This window comes from Lynx rufus, unplaced genomic scaffold (genome assembly GCF_022079265.1).
Source record: "Lynx rufus isolate CCGP_SWC_20201006 ecotype Redwood Valley unplaced genomic scaffold, mLynRuf1.p SCAF_17, whole genome shotgun sequence".
In the NCBI taxonomy this organism is placed as follows: Eukaryota; Metazoa; Chordata; class Mammalia; order Carnivora; family Felidae; genus Lynx; species Lynx rufus.
The window spans coordinates 6,108,911-6,127,324 of record NW_025814831.1 but is presented as its reverse complement, the minus strand read 5'-3'; the positions used below and the strand labels follow the sequence as shown (position 1 = coordinate 6,127,324).

Genomic DNA, 18,414 nt, shown 5'->3' with positions numbered 1-18,414 from the left:
GCGAATTTGCCTCGTCTGCGTATCTCCTAGAAATGGAGTCATACGACGTGTGTCCTTTCGCGGCTGGCTGCTTTCACTTAGCATCATGTGTTCGAGGTTCATTCACATCATAGCCTGTGTCACTACTTCCTTTTTAGGAAGCATCCCCTGGGATCACGACCTGAGCCGAGATAAAGAGTCGGACATTCAACCAACTGAGCCACCCAGGTTCCCCAACAATTATATTTTTATAACCAAAAAAAAAAAAAAAAATCACTTGGTTCTTCTTCCTCGTTGCCTATTCCCACCTCATGTTTTAAGTATCTCTCCACTGGCATTTATTACACTTACTAAATTTTTTTCAATGTTTTATTTATTTTTAAGGCAGAGAGACACAGGGCATAAGTGGGGAAGGGGCAGAGACAGGGGAGACACAGAATCCGTAGCAGGCTCCAGGCTCCGAGCTGTCAGCACAGAGCCCAACACGGGGCTCGAACTCACGAACCACAAGATCATGACCTGAGCCGAAGTCGGACGCTCAACCGACTGAGCCCCCCGGGCACCCCTATACTTACTAAATTTTAAAATTCTCTTTCCCGTGGTATAGGTCTTCCAAAGAAGAAACTCATTTCTGTGTTTCTTTTACTCTCACATCACCACATCACAACTTCGCTTCCAACACCAGATGTGTGGGTTGTTATGAATAACAGAAGGTGCCCATTTCACTTAGATCACACTGAATCTAGTTCAGGAAGTGAGGACAAAGACCAAATATAACAAAAGATGCTCCCATTGTTCTTATGCTTTGGAGATTCCAGGGGTTTGGGGAGCTGCAGGCCAGAAACTGGGACACAGATCAAATCTATATTTATTATATATCACAGGTTGCTTCATTTGTTGTTTCTCTTCCAGGTCTGTAATAAGTGCAAGCATATAATAGAGATGCTAGAATTTTCCCCTGTGAGTTCATCATTGTTTCCTTGGAGCGTTCGTTTGGCTTGGCTGGTGATGTCTATTTATGCTGCAGATGAGTTTGGCCAGGAGCTCGGTTGGGATAGAAGTTTGTAGGGGCAAAGCACCCTGGTATCGCGTTCTCGGCGCAAACATTCCCTTTGCAAACGCTGACGTTTGAAAAGCCAGACCATATCAGTATCCTCTCTGTACACCAGTAATTCACGTACTTCCTGAGTACCGGTCTTCAGCAGAACAGTTTAACAAACATTCTGAACACCCAGTATGGATACCAAGAATTGTGCCGAGCACAGCTGGGTATAAAAGAATAAAACAGGTAGCCCCTCCCTAAAGAACAATCATCTGTGACAATTAAACTGATAATATTGTAAAATGCAGAAGAAACATAACAGCAGGAATAGTTTTGTCTATCGTGGGGACTCAGTAAACACTTGACCGAAGAGGTGGATCTTGAAGGGCAAACCCAGGTTTGATTGCGTTTGGTCATGCAGCTTTGCCAACAGGTTTTCCTGTGTCAGTGGTGGTGACTAATTCTCTGTAGCCATTTCTCCACCCCCTTCTTCTCCGTTCCTAGGAAGTGAGGACCTTCCTATCAGAACACTCTTTTTTTTAAAGCACAAATTTCATGAAAAACCAGTATAATAAAGCAGATTTTTTTCTGTGTTTCTTAGTCAAAGACCCTTTTATGCTCCAACATCCCACCAAGAGAGAGTAGAAGAGAAAGCAGTCCATTTACAGAAAAGGAAACTAAGAGCCACAAAAGTTAGATAACTTTCCCGAGCCGCACAAGTCTTTGAATTCAGTCTCCTAAGTACAGTGCCCTTGAGTGTAGCTCCCTGATTTGTTATCAGTCACTCTGCTGTCTATTGGGATCTAGACACATGGAAAACACTCTTTCAAATCAAGTCAATACAGTTGTCGGTTACTGAGCATTTACTGTGTTCAAGACGCACAGCCAAATGCCTTAGCATTTAGCATCCTGTGTGAGATTTGGTGACCTTTCCTTGCATTCACTCACTCATTCATATATTCATCATGCAGTTAACATTTACCCTGTACCTACTACATCCTAAACAGTGTACTAAGTGCCGAGTTCAATTCATAGTAATACATTCTAAGGTGCTGCCTTAAACAAGACATTTCTCTTTTTTTTTTCAAGTTTATTTTTGAGAGAGAGAGAGAATGAGAACGAGTGGGGGAGGGGCAGGGAGAGAGGAGACAGAGAAACCCAAGTAGGTTCCCCGCCATCAGTGCAGAGCTCAATGTGGGGCTAGAACTCACGAACCACGAGATCATGACCTGAGCCAAAATCAAGAGTCGGATGCTTAACCAACTGAGCCACCCAGGCGCCCCTCAAACAGGACATTTCTTAACGCTCTCACTGAATTGCTCTTCAGATGTTAACAGCTCCTATCCTATTTTTCTAGCATTTTCTATTGCCTTGACACGATTGATTTAGGAATTGGTGCTGTACCTGCAGTTCATAGTTATTAACGTGGCCAGTCCTTTGATTGAACAGATGAGGAGGCCGGGATTGAGAGTAGAGAAGTGAATGCCCAAGGATGTATGGTGTATCAGTGAGAAAGCATGGGCACGAATCCATATCTCATAACACCCTGGCCAGAAATCTTTCCACATTTCTTATTCCTCATAATTTTGCACAAGTGCCTTATCAAAGTTAGACGGCAGAGTTAAAAGAATGCCCTCAGAAGGTGCACTCTTCCCGCTTATCTACTTATTGAAACTGAGAAAAGACAGTTGTCATATGACTGGAGGACAGAGGAGAGGAAGGATGGAGGTGAGAGGCACATTCTCACGGTGAAGATGTTTACACTCAGGCTGACATCTTCAGGAAGTGCTCAGAAAATGAAAAAGAGTACCCTCTGGTAGTTTCATAATCATCATTGACTTCTGGGGCAAGCCACGGCAGTGTGATGATCACGGACTTGCTCTCTTGTCAAAAAACCCGTGAAACTGAACAAAATGTACGAAGCACCTGAATATAAGGATACTTAAAAATTCACATAAAATACTAAATTCTTGCTGTTTTCAGGCATTGACAGGTAGCACAGGACTCCAATTCTTGAGTGCAGAAACACTGATAAGCCCCACAGTGGCTCTGGCTTTCTGCCTGGGACTCCTGTTTGGTTTTGGCACAAAGTGGTGGGACTCCGGCCGAAAGGTGATCTTAATGAGCTCAGAAGGCAGATACATATTGGAATTCCAGGCTTCTGAAATAGCTGGATGTTGCAGGGCAGAGAAATAGAGAAGAGGAAGCCTCGTGGTAGGAGCAGGGATAGCAGAGTTTTGTGTAGGGGTTCATTTTGGGTAGCTGGCTAAGGGCTGGCCGGCTATGCACATGTAGAATGAGACGGTCTAGGAGGCCTGCAGAAGGGCTAAGAACTGAATGATGATGCCCAAGTTCATGGCAGTGCTGGGATGTGTTGGAGATTCTAGTCAGCCTTAATGAAGAGACCTCACTGAGCACCTCAGGCATTCAGTTGAGACCCCAGAACAGCCATACCTTAGGAGTGAGGGTGGTGCCCTTGAGTAAGGGCTACCCCCTAGGGCTAAGTTCAAAATGGAAAAAGAACTTAAGAAAGAATTAATACACACTTGATCGCACTGAAAGAATCTTCCAGTAATTTACCTGCCTGCTAGGACAAATTGAGTACCTTTAAAGGAAGACAGTATAACCCAGACTCTGCAGCATGTCATAACGATGTCTAACATGCAGTCATAAATTTGTGAACATATAAAGAGCCAGAAGATGTGAGGGGGAAAAGCAATCAGTAGACCCTTAAGTGATGCTTAAGTTTGAATTTGCAGGCAGGTGCTTCCAAGTTGCTGTTACAAATATGCTCAAAGACTTAGAAGATGGATACAGTGAGCAGACATACAGAGAAATGGAAATTGTAAAAAGAAATTTACCAAATGGAAATTCTAGTACTAGAGGTGAAATTTTAAAATTCACTGGATGAGATCCACAAAAGTGTCTCAGAGATTGTATTAAAAAGGGTTAGTGGGGGCGCCTGGGTGGCGCATTCGGTTAAGCGTCCGACTTCAGCCAGGTCACGATCTCGCGGTCCGTGAGTTCGAGCCCCGCGTCAGGCTCTGGGCTGATGGCTCGGAGCCTGGAGCCTGTTTCTGATTCTGTGTCTCCCTCTCTCTCTCTGCCCCTCCCCCGTTCGTGCTCTGTCTCTCTCTGTCCCAAAAATAAATAAACGTTGAAAAAAAAAATTTTTTTTAAATAAAAAAATAATAAAAAAAAAGGGTTAGTGGACTTGGATACTGATCAATAGAAATCCTCTAAAAACCAGGGAAATCACATTGGGAAAAATTAACAGAGCCTTGGTGACTTTGGGGGATGATACCAAGAGGGCTAAATGTGTGTGATTGGAATCCTTGAGGAAGAGGAGAAAGGGAATGGGGCAGAAGGATAATGCTTGAGGAAATAACTACCAAAACCTTCCCAAACTTGCTGAAAAACCTTAACTCACATATCCAAGAATCTCAGCAAACGCCTAGCAGGATAAATACAGAGAAAACCACACTTAAGCCCGTCATAGTCACGCTGCTGGAAACCAAGAAAAGGAAAATATTCAAAGCGACCAGGGAAAATATGGTACATTATATACAGAGGATGATGATATAAATGATGGCTGGCTTCTCATCAGAAACCATGGATGTCAGAGACAGTGGAACAATTTTTTTTTTAACTGCTAAAAGAAAAAAAAATCTCAAAATTCTCTATTCAGAAAAAAGTACCTTCAGGTATGTTGGCAAAATAAAGGTGTTTTTCAAATAAAAGGAAGCTAAAGGATTTGTTGTAGTGGTATACCTGCTGTTATATTCCTCAGCTGAAGAAAAATGATGGAAACTCAGATGTCTAGGAAGGGATGAGGAGTACTTGAAAGGATAAGTATATAAGTAAATAGGAGACTTTTTCTTGTGAAATATATATATTTTTATGTGGATGTGTACATGACTGTATAAAGCAAAAATATATTAATGTATAACATCGTATTGTGACTGTAATACATGTGATGACTGTCCCATGAAGGATGGGAGTGCATTTATGTGATTGCTGTGTACTTAACACTTTACAGGAAGTAGCACAACAGTAACTCTGAGTGTACTGTACAAAGTTAAGAATGTATATTGCAATGCCTAGAAAGACCTGTAGATAATAATATGAAGGGGCCCCTCGGTGACTCCATCAGTTAGGCGTCCAACTGTTGATTTTGGCTCAAGTCATGAACTCACAGTTGTGAGAGTGCGCCCTGTACCGGGCTCTGCACTGTTACTGCAGAGCCTGCTTGGGATTCTCTCACTCCCTCTCTCTGCCCTTCTCCTGCCTGCCCACGTGCTCTCTCTCAAAATACACATTAATATAATAATAATAATGTAAAGCGGTATAGCTAAAAAGTCCATAGAGAAATTAAAATGGAATTCTAAAAAGTAATTTATCCCAAAGAATGTGGGAAAAGAGAAACAGGGAAACCAAAACAGATGAAACAAACAGAAAACAGCAAAATGGTAGACCTATGTCCAAACATGTCAATAAATTACATGTAAATAGACTAAATACTCCAGTTAAAAGATAGAGATTGTCAGACCAGGTGGAAATGCAAGGCTCAATTGTGTACTGTCTATAAGAGACACTCTTTAAATACAAAAGTAAAAGAGGCTGAAAGTAAACGGATGTGTAGTGGGCAGAGTAATGCTGCCATCCCACCTTAACCCCCAGGCTGTGAACATGTTACCTTAGGTGGCAAAAGGGATCGGAGTTATGCATCTGGAGATGAGGCAACTATCCTGATTATCCAGTGGGGGTGGCCTAATCCCATGGTTGTTAAAAGTGGAGAACCTAAAAAAGAAAATGGTAACTGTGTGAGGTGATGAACATGTTCGTTAGCTTGACCGTGGCGATTATTTCCCAATGTGTACATATATCAAGACATCAAGCCATACACCTCAAATGTAGATAAATGATATGTTTATATGTATATACAGTTTTTGTCAGTTATACCTCAATAAGGATGAAAATAATAAAAGCCCCTCCCCCCCCGCCCCACCAAAAGACCCCTCAGATATGGCCAAAAGAAGCGACCACAGTGCAGAACCTTTCCTGGCTCTGGTCAGAGATAGATGTTAGATTGGAAGGGTGAATTGTAGTGGTTCTGCATTCCTGGCTTTGTAGGAGGAGGAGGGGGCCATGAGGAAGGAGCATAGGTGGCCTCTCGAAGCTGAGAAAGGCCAGGAAATTCTCCTTTAGAGCCTCCAGAGGGAAATATAGCACTTCCAACACCTTGGTTTTAGCTCAGTGAGACCCGTGAGATCTATGTCGGACTTCTGACCTATTATCTTACAAAACTGAGATAACAGATTTGTATTATAAACTGTCAGTGTGCAGTAATTTTCTACAGCAGCAACAGAAAACCATACGGGATGGAGAAGGATACACCAAGCAAATAGCATAAGAACCTGCACAACTACGTTAATACCAGATAAAGTAAACTTAACGACAAACGGTTACCAGTGATAAAGAGGGACATTTCCTACTGATCGGAGGGTCAGTTCATCAGGAAGATATTTTAGTCATGAAAGTAGAGGTACCCCAATAAGAGCTCCAAAATACATGTAGTAAAATCGCAGAATTAAAGAGAATAATAGACAAATCACCCGTTGGAGATGTTAAACCTTTTTCTCATCAGTTGATGGAACAATTAGACAAAAACAAATCAGCAAACCAGTAGGGACTTTGATCTGAACAACACTTGACCTAATTTCCATTTTTAGAACACTATACCCAATTTTAGGATACATGTCCTTGTGCACATAGTACGTTCACCAAGGTAAACTTCACGCTGGGCCATGAAACAGGTCTCTGTAAATTTTAAAAGATTGGAATCAGGCGTGCTGGGTGGTGCATTTGGTTAAGTGGCTGACTTCAGCTCAGGTCATGATCTCACAGTTCGTGAGTTTGAGCCCCACATCGGGCTCTGTGCTGACAGCTGAGAGCCTGGAGCCTGCTTCGGGGTCTCTCTCTCTCTCTCTCTCTCTCTCTCTCTCTCTCTCTCTCTCCCCCTCTCTCTCTGCCCTTCCCTCTTTAAAAAAAAAAAAAAGATTGAAATCATACCAGGAAAAACAAAAAGTTACACTAATTACGTTCTTTGACCACAATAGAATTAGAAATAAGTAATAATAACAGATACTTTAAAAACACCAAATATTTAGAAATTAAAATACTTCTAAATAAGCTATAGATAAAAGAAATCATATGGAAAAATAGAAAATATTTTGAACTAAAGGAAAACGAAAAGCACAATATGTTTAAATTTGTGGTTTGCACCTAAAGCAGTGCTCAAAAGGGAATGTGTATCTTTGAAAGCCTTTCAAAGTACATTTTCAGGGCACCTGGGTGACTCAGGCGGTTAAGCGTCCGACTTCGGCTCAGGTCATGATCTCACAGTTCATGAGTTTGAGCCCCACATCGGGCTCTGTGCTGACAGCTGAGAGCCTGGAGCCTGCTTCGGGGTCTCTCTCTCTCTCTCTCTCTCTCTCTCTCTCTCTCTCTCCCCCTCTCTCTCTGCCCCTCCCTCTTTAAAAAAAAAAAAAGATTGAAATCATACCAGGAAAAACAAAAAGTTACACTAATTACGTTCTTTGACCACAATAGAATTAGAAATAAGTAACAATAACAGATACTTTAAAAACACCAAATATTTTTTTTTTAAATTTTTTTTTCCAACGTTTATTTATTTTTGGGACAGAGAGAGAGCATGAACGGGCGAGGGGCAGAGAGAGAGGGAGACACAGAATCGGAAACAGGCTCCAGGCTCTGAGCCATCAGCCCAGAGCCCGACGTGGGGCTCGAACTCACGGACCGCGAGATCGTGACCTGGCTGAAGTCGGACGCTTAACCGACTGCGCCACCCAGGCGCCCCAAAAACACCAAATATTTAGAAATTAAAATACTTCTAAATAAGCTATAGATAAAAGAAATCATATGGAAAAATAGAAAATATTTTGAACTAAAGGAAAATGAAAAGCAAAATATGTCTAAATTTGTGGTTTGCACCTAAAACAGTGCTCAAAAGGGAATGTGTATCTTTGAAAGCCTTTCAAAGTACATTTTCAGGGCGCCTGGTTGACTCAGGCAGTTAAGCGTCCAACTTCGGCTCAGGTTATGATCTCACGGTTCGTGAGTTCGAGCCCGGCATCAGGCTCTGTGCTGACAGCTGGGAGCCTGGACCCTGCTTCGGATTCTCCCCCTCTCTGTGTCCCAACCCACTCACATTCTGTCTCTGTCTCTCTCAAAAATAAATCAAAACGTTAAAACAAAAATTTTTTTTTTTAATTTTTTTTTAAATACATTTTCAACCTTCAAAGTACTTTCTAGCTTAGCTGTCTGGCTAGAACTGCTCTTCCTACACTACTCTGTGCAGCTGTTTCCCGCTGTATCAATCATAACATCTTAATACCTTTGGTCGTTAGCTTTTCAGTGATTGTGTTTTGGTTCTGGGACAAGGCCTCTCTGCGGCCCCAGTTAATTTGGAACCACGGGTTGGGAATGGACCTTATTTCCACGAGAGCCCGGTGGAGGCAGGCAAAGTAAGGGTCATTAGCCCATTACACAGTTGAGGAAACTGAAGCCCCAGGGCCTCTTGATGAACAAGTAACAGGGCTAGGTTTCCTGTGTTCCCCACACATTTCTTTTCCTCGCAGGCCCTCAGCTGCCAACTGAGATCTCCCCGTCAGAAGTGTCTCCCCAGCAGAGGTGCAAAACGGGTACTAAGGTCAATATTAAACCTTTAGCAGCTGTTAAAACATCATCATGTAGCCTTGTGTCCTCCAGAGGATCGGTGAGGATACTTCTGAGTTTTCTCGGGGCCTTTTCATAAAAGCCTTTAGGGAGCCACCCGCCCTGACCTCCCCTTTCTAGGGCAGGTGGGAGAACCCGGGCCCAGACCTTTCAGGTGGCTGAGGCCGAGCGGGGAGGCCCTGAGCTGGGGGGCAGCCAGTACCACCGCAGGCCCTGCGCCCAGCCTGCCGCTGCGCCCTCGCAGGAAGTGCCTCGGGGCTTGAGGCCCCGGCCTGCGAGGCCTGCGAGTTTCAGGCGGCGGTGGCTCCCGGCCGCCCACGCTGCTGGGGCTCTGCACTGTGAGCCTCTTGTTTCTCTATTTTCTACCTAGGTTTCAGTTTGTAACTGGGGTTTATTTCCCCTTTGTCTCTGGTTCAGCTTCCTTTTCCTGTTTGGTTTGAAGTTGAGTCTAAAAATCAAGTTTGCTGCCCTCCGAGGGTCTGTGGTCCTCTGATCGGCAGAGCCTGTGGAGTACAGGACTCACCTCCTCAGGGTTCCCTGTGCTAAAGCCTTTCAGCCATGGCCACGGGGTGAGTATGGGGACCAAACAGGGGACAGAAGAGTGTCTGGAGGAGACCTAGAATCATAACGGTGTAGAGCTGAAGGGACCACAGAAATCATCTCGGATCGCCTTGTTATAATAATGGGGAGACCGAGGACCGAGGACAGGGGACTTACCCAGGGTCCCCCAGCAAGTTTGTGACCGAGCCCGTCCGCTCTTCATCTGCTGGCCTGTCATTACATGGGCCCGTGTCTCTTACTGTCTGATCTTTAATGGCTTCTGTGTTGAAAGCACTCCTCAGAGGTCAAACGCCCGTCTCGGGTAATAGAAGGGGTTTGACGATCTAACGGGGTCCTGGTTTGGCTCTGACGCCCTTGGCTCCTCTCTCCAGAATGGCCTGAAAACATTCAGATTGTTTTCTCTAAATACTGGGGCAAATAGGGAAGCGCCGAGGTTCCTTTTGTAAGAGAAACTTCGCCAACTGACGAGCACAATCCTGACCTGCTTGAGAGAGTGGCAGCCGACTTAGGCCGTCGGCCACTCAGACCTACTGCTCAGCTCTTGGGTGGGCGGCAGCCAGGCCACACTGTTCCCATCGGATCATGACTGCTCTCTCTAAAGATGGGGAGGCACTCCCCAGCCTGTGACCCCATGGAAGACCGTAGGTGATAGGAGTTTTATCGTCTGGGGGTTTTGGTGTTGACTTGATTAAACTCGTTATAAGTTGGTGTCTTAGCATAAAATGATAATCCCTCACCTCACAAAGTACTTCTCAGTTTCCAAAATGCCGTTTCAGTGGCATGGGGTTGCTCAGGGCGGTAGCATCACTCCTGTTTTGTGGGTGAGGAGGCCCAGCCTCTGCAAAGTCGTGCCGCCCGGGCAGGGTCGCGTGTGGCGGGGAGAGGAGGGATGGCCGCACCTAGCGGTTTTTCCAGGGCACAGCACAGGCACTGTGGCAGCATTTTACAGTGAGCTAATAAAACCGGCCCTACAGTAAGGAGATCTTGGCCGACACTCCCGCTCAGCAGAAGAGGGGATTTGGTGAGGGGGCGTCGCAGCCTTGGCCAGGCCGCCGGAATCCTTTCCTTCAGGCCCAGAGTCGCCAGAGCCAGGAAAACACGCCGTCTTCTTTGTGGTTGGCTTTATTCCTGCTCCTTTGCAGCTGGTTTTCTGTCATTTTAGTGATTTTCCTATAGCTTTAAAGGACTTGTGGGTGGGGCTGTGGAGAACAGAATATTTGCACCTCAAAGGCATGTGAACATCCACAGTGGGTAGGGACCAAAGTCATTTTCAGCTGTGAGGTACAGTGTGAATAGCTCAGGCCGTTCACTCTGGCCTGTCAACCGCCGCTTGCGGGAAGGTATGTCGGAAGTGAACGGGAGGAAACAACACGGGTTTTTAAAGGTCTTTTAAAATTGTCAGAGTCTTGGAATTTTCCATCTTGAAAAGCCCTTAGGAGCCTATGCACAGTAGATCACCCAGGTTAGCGGTGCTTTAGGCCTCTTGCCCTCCACTTCAGCCAAACTAAGTCTCTTTCATCTTTTTAAAGTATCCCTCCCTATTTCTTTGAGGAAAAAAGAGTGTCTTGTTGTTGGCGATGATGCTTTTGAAGTCTGGAAGCCGCCTGAGGAGTCCAGCTCTGAGGTGCACACACCAGGAAGTGGGGGCCCAGGGGTCCGGGCAGGACTTGTCTGGTGACTGACGTAGTGGCCGGCCAAACCAGAGGCCCCGCTGTCCCGCACTGCCCTCCGCACGCACAGCGCCGGCGGGCAGGGTCGGTGGCCACAAGCACGGCGGCTGGAAGGCCTGCCAGCTTTTTGGTTTTCCTCCTGCGGACCGAACAGGGTACATACACATCCAGGTTCCTAAGTCACCGTCGCACCTGTGTGGGGTCACGGGGCTTTCGAGTCATGAAAACTTGTCTGCCAGGCCCAGCTCCGGCCGTCCGAGCTCTCAGCTGTGGGCTGGGAGCCGGAGTGTCCGGGGCACGTGGCGGTGTCCAGCCTCCCCTCGCGGGCGGTGTCGCCCTTCTTTCTCTCAGCGGTCCTCAGGGTGGCGAGTCTCGTTTTTATCATTTCCGCGTCACAGAGGAAGAAACCAAGGCAGAGAAGGAGCAACCCGCCGGGAAACCTAGCCTTGAGCTCATGGCTCCTGACTCCAGATGCTTTGTCCTCTGCCCTTCCGCACCGACCGAGAGCTGGTCTCTGCTCAGAGACGCGGGGACACGCGGGGTGGGGGGACAGCACTGAGAAACGGAGAGCCCTTGAGTCCTCAGGGCCGCGCGCACGTGCAGTGGGGAGCGTAGACGGGAAGAGCAGTGCGGGTTGAGACGTTGGGGCTGTCAGGAGCGACTTCCGGGAGAAAGGGGGCTCTCGGGGGAGCTCAGAAGGAGAGGGCATGACTTCAAAAAGGAAAGGAGCAAGCGTCCCAGTCAGCGTCCCCCGGGGGCTGCTCTCTCTGGGTGCCGGGGAAGCAGGGGAACAAGACAGGCCGTCCTGTCCCAAAACCGCACTGGGGGCAAGGACACAGTCCAGAAACCAGAAACCACAGAGGAGAGAGAGACCGGAATGTGCCAGAGGCTGGCGGCGAATGGCTGGGCCATCGCCTTACCCAGCGGCCCCGCTGGGGACATTTACTCAGACACCTCAGCCGGGAGGTCACGAGGTCAGCCACGAGGCAGCCTTGCCAAAATCTGAAGATGGAAATGGGAGGTGGGGGCAAGTGTGAAGGCCCTGACGGGCACGGTTTGGTGGGGTCAGGGGTCGAAGAGCGGGGAAGCTGAAGCTCCTTGGATCTGGAGAGGGAAGGAGGTGAGGGCAGAGGAGAAGGCAGGCCTTCTCACACAGAGCCGCCAGGCCTGGCGAGGAGTTTAGATTTCCTTCGTTGTCTTAGGAAGCCTTTGGAGGGTTTTAAGCAGAAGGAAAGGCGTCCGACAGAGGCTTAAGAAAAATCACTCGGGCCGCTGCGTGGATGGTTCTCCTTGCAAGAGTGGAGGCAGGGGGCCCTCCCGGGGCTCTTGCGGTCCTGCAGCGAATCGGGGGTGGTTTGGACTAGGGACGGGGCAGCCGGTGTAGGGGGGCATGTGCTTCGGAGGCACGGGCTCCAGGACATCCTGGTGGGTCAGATGTGGGTGTGAAGGAAAGTGATTCACACCTGTCTCGGGGGACCTGTGGTTTCTTTTGCCACAGTGGGGGTGGGAGCCTCGGTACAATAACGAGCGCCGGCTGGGGTCCGTGGGGTTTTGGAGCCTGCGTCGGCGGGCTCCCGGTAAATGTCGGTTGAACAAGACCGCAGCGAGTGGGAAGCGGCTGATCTCACGGTGCGGCAGGAAAGGCTACGGAAGAAAATGCATCTGCCCCTTTCCGTGGAGCCAACTAATCTTAATCCCTTCCCTGTCTCCCTCCTGTCTTTATTGCTCTTGGGTGTTTTATTTTTTCTAAAGGCTTCTCACCTTCCAACACACTGCAAACTTATTTACTATTTAAAAAAACTTTTTGGGGGCGCCTGGGTGGCTCAGTCGGTTGGGCGACTGACTTCGGCTCGGGTCATGATCTCACCGTTCGTGGGTTTGAGCCCCACGTCAGGTTCTGTGCCGACAGCTCGGAGCCTGGAGCCTGCTTCCGATTCTGTGTCTCCTCTCTCTGGCCATCCCCCGCTTATGCTCTGTCTCTCTCTGACTCTCAAAAAATAATTAAGTGTTAATAAAAAAAAAAATTTTTTTTAACTTTTTTAAGTGTATTTATTTTGAGAGAGACAGAGACCACATGATCAGGGGAATGGCAGAGAGGGAGAAGGGGAGAGAGAGAGAGAGAGAGAGAGAGAAAATATCCCAAGCAGGCTCCGCACTGTCAGCACAGAGCCCGACACGGGGCTCAAACTCACGAAACCATGAGATCATGACCTGAACCGTAACCTAGAGATGCTTAACCGACTGAGCCACCCAGGCGCCCCAAACTTATATACTATCTTATTGGTTGTCTCCACCCCTCTAGAATGTAAGTTCCAGGAGGGGAGGTTTTGTGTGCTTCGCTCACAGACACAAAGACAATGCACATTTATCCAAATGCTGCACGTCGTTAACTGTGTTTGTCGTATGACCCTGGAGATGCCTGGGCTACCAGAGCTGCTCCTCGGTGCCGCTTCCTGGCGTGGCGTGGTAGAGAAGAGGCCAGAACGGCAGACGGTCCACTTGCTCTCGGCCAGGGAAGGCGCCGAGGCTCCCTGTACCGTCGATTCTTAGTCGGCCGTCTGGGCACGGTCATTACCGCCTGTTCCGCTGTCCTGCAGGTCTTGAACGTGTAGAGGTGTGAGAAGCCTGGGTCCACCCCCCAGTCCTTCTGGCCCACACCTCTGCCTCTGCAGCACGGTTTGGAAGCCCGTCTCTAGGAGTAGGGGGTGTTTCCTTTGACGTCTTCTCCCAGGCAAGTTAGAGAGCCCCAGAAGCTCACGGTCAAACGGGCCCTTGGAGATCATGCTGTTCAGTTACTATTCCCAGGGACGTGTACCCAGATCCTTTGGGGAGCTTCCTGAAACTTCTCAGTCTTCTTCTGTCCCAAAGAATCCAACGTGCCTCCAGTTGCGGAGCATCATCACAGTGATTCTGGGTTGTTCCCGTGAGAGTGTGTTGTGCCCTGCGGGTGTGCTGGGCAAAACATGGCTGAGAACTGGTCTGATCCAGGGGTTTTACTTTGGTAACACCCCAGGAAGAAAAATAAAAGCTACCCTTTTTTGAGTGTTCATAGCAAGCCTTATGCTGCTTCTGTTCTGTACATTGTGTTTAATCCTCATCTTCGGAGGCGTGACGTTGTTAATCCCGTCCTGCACGTGAGAACAAAGGTCAGCAAACAGGTCACTCGTTCCAGGTATCGCTTGACAGAGTTGGATTTGAAACCAGATCTCTTTTTTTTTTTTTTTTTAATTTTTTTTTTTTTTAACGTTTTATTTATTTTTGAGACAGAGAGAGACAGAGCATGAACGGGGGAGGGGCAGAGAGAGAGGGAGACACAGAATCAGAAGCAGGCTCCAGGCTCCGAGCCATCAGCCCAGAGCCTGACGCGGGGCTCGAACTCACGGACCGTAAGATCGTGACCTGAGCTGAAGTCGGCCGCTTAACCGACTGAGCCACCCAGGCGCCCCAAAACCAGATCTCTTATGTTCTCAACAGCTAAGCTTGGCTGTAGCCTGTCGAAGGACCTTGCCCCAAATTGCAGAGTCAAAGTTAGGATCGGAGCGTCTAACCTCTGTTATCCTCCGCGGTCTCTGATTTCACACTGTTCGTACGACGAGAGACAAGGAGACCTTCTCTCTCCCCCTGTGGCACCCCATGCCTACCTCTGCCAGTCACCCGTTCGTTCATCACTGTGCTCCCAGCCTGCCCCAGGACACAGTGGTTCTCGTTTCTGCCCGTCCCCGCACCTACTCAGATGTGTATTGAACGGAGCCGGTTGCCGTGCTGGTAACGAGGGGAGTTAGCTGGGGGCTCAGCCGGGTCTCATTCCCAGGCTGTTAATTTACCCTCAGGGATCAGCATCCTGTCCTCCTGTCCCAGTCCTTGGTCCAGCCAGATCGCTACAGCTGTCCCCAGGTTGTGCTGAAACGCATTCCATTTCCGCAAGCGGTCAGAATCACATACTGCGGGGACACAGGCATGTACTGGGATTTACGAATGTTCTTGAGGTCCACATGGACTATCCGATGGCTCCCCGAGGAAGGACTGTGTTGGTGGCCTTGAAAGAAAGTGTGGGAAGTGGGTGTGAGACAGGTTCGGTCTAAGAATATCAGACTCTGTCAGCAGTTGGTGGGAATGTTTTTTCCAATTTCACTAGACTCCACAGAGAAGTGGAGACCAGCTGTCCAAGCATCTGGGACGGTGGCATTATAATGGAGAAAAGGCAATCGTCTTCATTGCAGGTGACGTAGCAGTCTGACCCTCCCAACCAATTTGGACGGAAGAAAAGACGTCTGGGCTAACACTGAATTTAGGCTTCATTCACCCAAAGCCTTCCTTTAATTCTGCCTCTTACGAAACTGGGGCTCAGACGGTCAGCATTTGAGTGTCTGTGTGTGAATGCATGCAGACCTCACCCTCTCTTTTCATTGCTGTAGTTCAGCCGCTCTCATATGTGGTCAGGAGAACAACCCTTTTAGGGGGTGAGTCAACACTGTGTTTTTAAAAAAATTTTTTGTTCAACGTTTTTTATTTATTTTTGGGACAGAGAGAGAAAGAGCATGAACGGGGGAGGGGCAGAGAGAGAGGGAGACACAGAATCGGAAACAGGCTCCAGGCTCTGAGCCATCAGCCCAGAGCCTGACACGGGGCTTGAACTCACGGACCGCGAGATCGTGACCTGGCTGAAGTCGGACGCTTAACCGACTGCGCCACCCAGGCGCCCCAACACTGTGTTTTTAATAACACTAAGGCAGTGTTTGCCTTTTTCACTCTTATTTCACAAATGCACAGTGGAATTTTCCAGAAGCTACATGACGTGTTGACATTGTCAACTGTGACAGGTAATGAAATGTGTGCCTGTGCATTCTTGTGTTTTGGTTCTGTTTTTGTTTGGGGGGGGGGTGGGTTTAGAGAGTTGCTTCTTTATTTGTTTTTATGTTTATTTATTTAGAGAGAGAGAGAGAGAGAGAGTCTGCACAAGCGGGAGGGGGGCAGAGAGAGAAGGAGAGAGAGAATCCCAAGCAGGCTCTGCACCGTCAGCACAGAGCCCAACGTGGGCCTCGATCTCATGAACCGTGAGGTCATGTCCTGAGCCCAAACTGAGAGTCAGACGTTTAACTGACTGAGCCACCCAGGCGCCCCTGTGCATTGTTGTGTTTTAAAAAATTCTCAGTTTTTAAAAAAAATTTTTTTTAATGTTTATTTTTGAGAGAGAGAGAGACAGAGCATGAGTGGGGGAGGAGCAGAGAGAGAGGGAGACCCAGCATCGGAAGCAGGCTCCAGGCTCCAAGCTGTCAGCACAGAGCCCGACGCGGGGCTTGAACCCACAGACTGTGAGATCATGACCTGAGCCGAAGTCGGACGCTCAACTGACTGAGCCACCCAGGCGCCCCTAAAAAAATTCTGTTTTAATTTCAAATATGGTAAATATGGATTGACTTACCCCACATAAACCAAAGCTTTGTGGCATTCTCAATAATTGCTGTGGGTGTAAAAGGGTCCTGAAACCAAACATCTCAAGAACCGCTTCCGTGAAATAGTCATGTGCGTGTACTACGGGAAGCACGCACAGAGTTGGTAAGCACCCAGTTCGGGACAGTGGCTCCCGCAGGGAAGGAGGGGCACTGAGATCTGGGGAGAAGGTGCAGGGGTGTCACTGAAGCTGAACCGCTTTATGAGGTGACACCACCACATAGAGCGAGTGGTGGGCGCGCAGGAACCTACTCCCCATTTCAGGTGTGAAACGGCTCCGAAAAAAACGTTTTAAGTGTAGAACGTAACATTCAACATGTTTCAGGCCCGTTTCCATCGAGGGGAAAAAAGTCACCTTCGGGATGGTTAACTAATTACCAAGGGGGAAAGGTACCTTTCCCCTGGAGAGATCTGGCGCTCATCCGCTTCAACTGCTTGCCTTTTGAAAGGGAGGCACCGCCATCATGTGCTTCCTGCTGTGATGGGGTCCAGTCGCCTCCCCCTCCGCTGTCACCTCTGTCAGGTTCTCGCTGTTGTTCACTGTGAACTTCATCCTGAGGAAGCCGTCCAGAGTGTGGACAGCCGACAAGCCAGTTGGCCGGAACCCTTCGCACAAAAAAGTCAGCGTCGATGGAAAACATCAATTCTAGCTTAGCTTAAAAGAGAGTAGTAAGCAGGCAGCCCAACCACACGAAATGCAGGAGGAGATCCTGGATCCAGAAGAACTTGGGCAACTGTAATATGGGCTCTGTACCAGAGCTATTAGTAAAGTTACTTTTCTTGGGTATAATAATGGTATTTAAGTCCTATATTGGCATGTCCTTATCTTCAAGAAATGTGTGCCAAAAACCTTAGGGTTGAAACACCGTGATGCCTGCAGCTTACTTTCAAATGGTTCAGAAGGAAAAAAAAAACAAACATAAAAGAGATAAGTCCCACGTGGTAAAAATGCTGTAAGTAAAGCAGAAAAGCTGTACCGAATGGCAGAGAGGAAGATCTGTGGTGTAGACACAGCCCATCCACATACGCCACAGGACCCTGGGAAACCCACTTCCCTTCTCCAGGCCCGTTTCCTCCATCTAAATAAAGCACTTGTATTTCTCAGCTCTGACAAAGCTGTGGCTCCAAGTCCCTCTGTTTCTCAGTCACTGAACTGGGACATGGTGGTGCCCGTGGTGCGTCCGACCGGGACTTGAACGTGTGTCGAGCAGAGGTGCAAGGCCCAGGGTGATGGCCGGGGAGGCCGAGCTCTCCCCTCCGTGCCTTTGCTGACACCTGTTTGCTTGCCGGAAGCACCCCCTTCCTCCAGAGCAGGGTTATCCGTGCCCTCCTCTTGTACCCGTGGTCCTTTGCACACACCTGAACACAGCACTCAGAGCCTTGTAGACTGTGCACGTGTGCCCTCCCCTCAAGGACAGACCGCATCTTGTATTCAACAGATGGCTGAGTTTCTCTCAAGTACCAGGCATACTTGAGACATAGTCAGTACTCAGTAAATCAGGTGTTTTCTTGCTCTGTTTTTAAATGAATGCAGGGAGAGAGACAGAAAAGGCAGGAATGGCCAGATCGCACATGAGTTGTGGTCCCTGCACCCCCACTGAAGAGTCCTTGAAGGTTTAGAAATACAACAGCCTTCAAAACTAGGCAAACTCAAAAGCACGCATTGATCCAAAGATATTTACTGAGCAGTCACTAGTCACAGTTCCCGGAACTACAGAGATGAGCAATACTTTAAAAACGAACAAACCGAGAAAAGAACCATCCTCGTGGGGGAGAGAGAAAACCAGCAGACTTTCAGAACAGTGGTAAGCGGTATAAGGAAAAACGAAGCAGCCTCTTCTCAGTGGGGAGGGCTCGCACTCCCTGGAGGTGGCATAGACGACAGGCCGGAGGAGAGTCCGAGGGCGGGCAGAGCAGGGCTCCGGGCCTGGCATTCGAGCCACCCTGGCAGCC

The 18,414-nt window shown here is 48.2% G+C and overlaps 1 protein-coding gene and 1 long non-coding RNA gene across 3 annotated transcripts in view; one reads left to right on the top strand and one right to left on the bottom strand.

Moving 5' to 3' along the window:
* Positions 1-516: 516 nt before the first annotated feature.
* LOC124512528 (uncharacterized) lies at positions 517-9,698 on the bottom strand. The gene is made up of 3 exons (XR_006962140.1): positions 9,497-9,698; positions 5,718-5,821; positions 517-1,521 (listed from the first exon to the last, which is right to left on the bottom strand). It is a non-coding gene; the product is annotated as an uncharacterized LOC124512528 (long non-coding RNA).
* Positions 9,210-18,414, top strand: part of EVL (Enah/Vasp-like) — a 76,271-nt gene continuing 67,066 nt past the window's right edge. The window contains exon 1 of one of the 2 annotated variants that reach the window (XR_006962139.1): positions 9,210-9,348. Coding sequence is in view for 1 of the 2 variants with exons in the window: in XM_047080120.1 (XP_046936076.1) it covers positions 9,338-9,348 (11 nt within the window). In the remaining variant the exon portion in view is untranslated. The remainder of the gene's footprint in view (positions 9,349-18,414) is intronic. The other variant, XM_047080120.1, reaches the window with a different exon arrangement.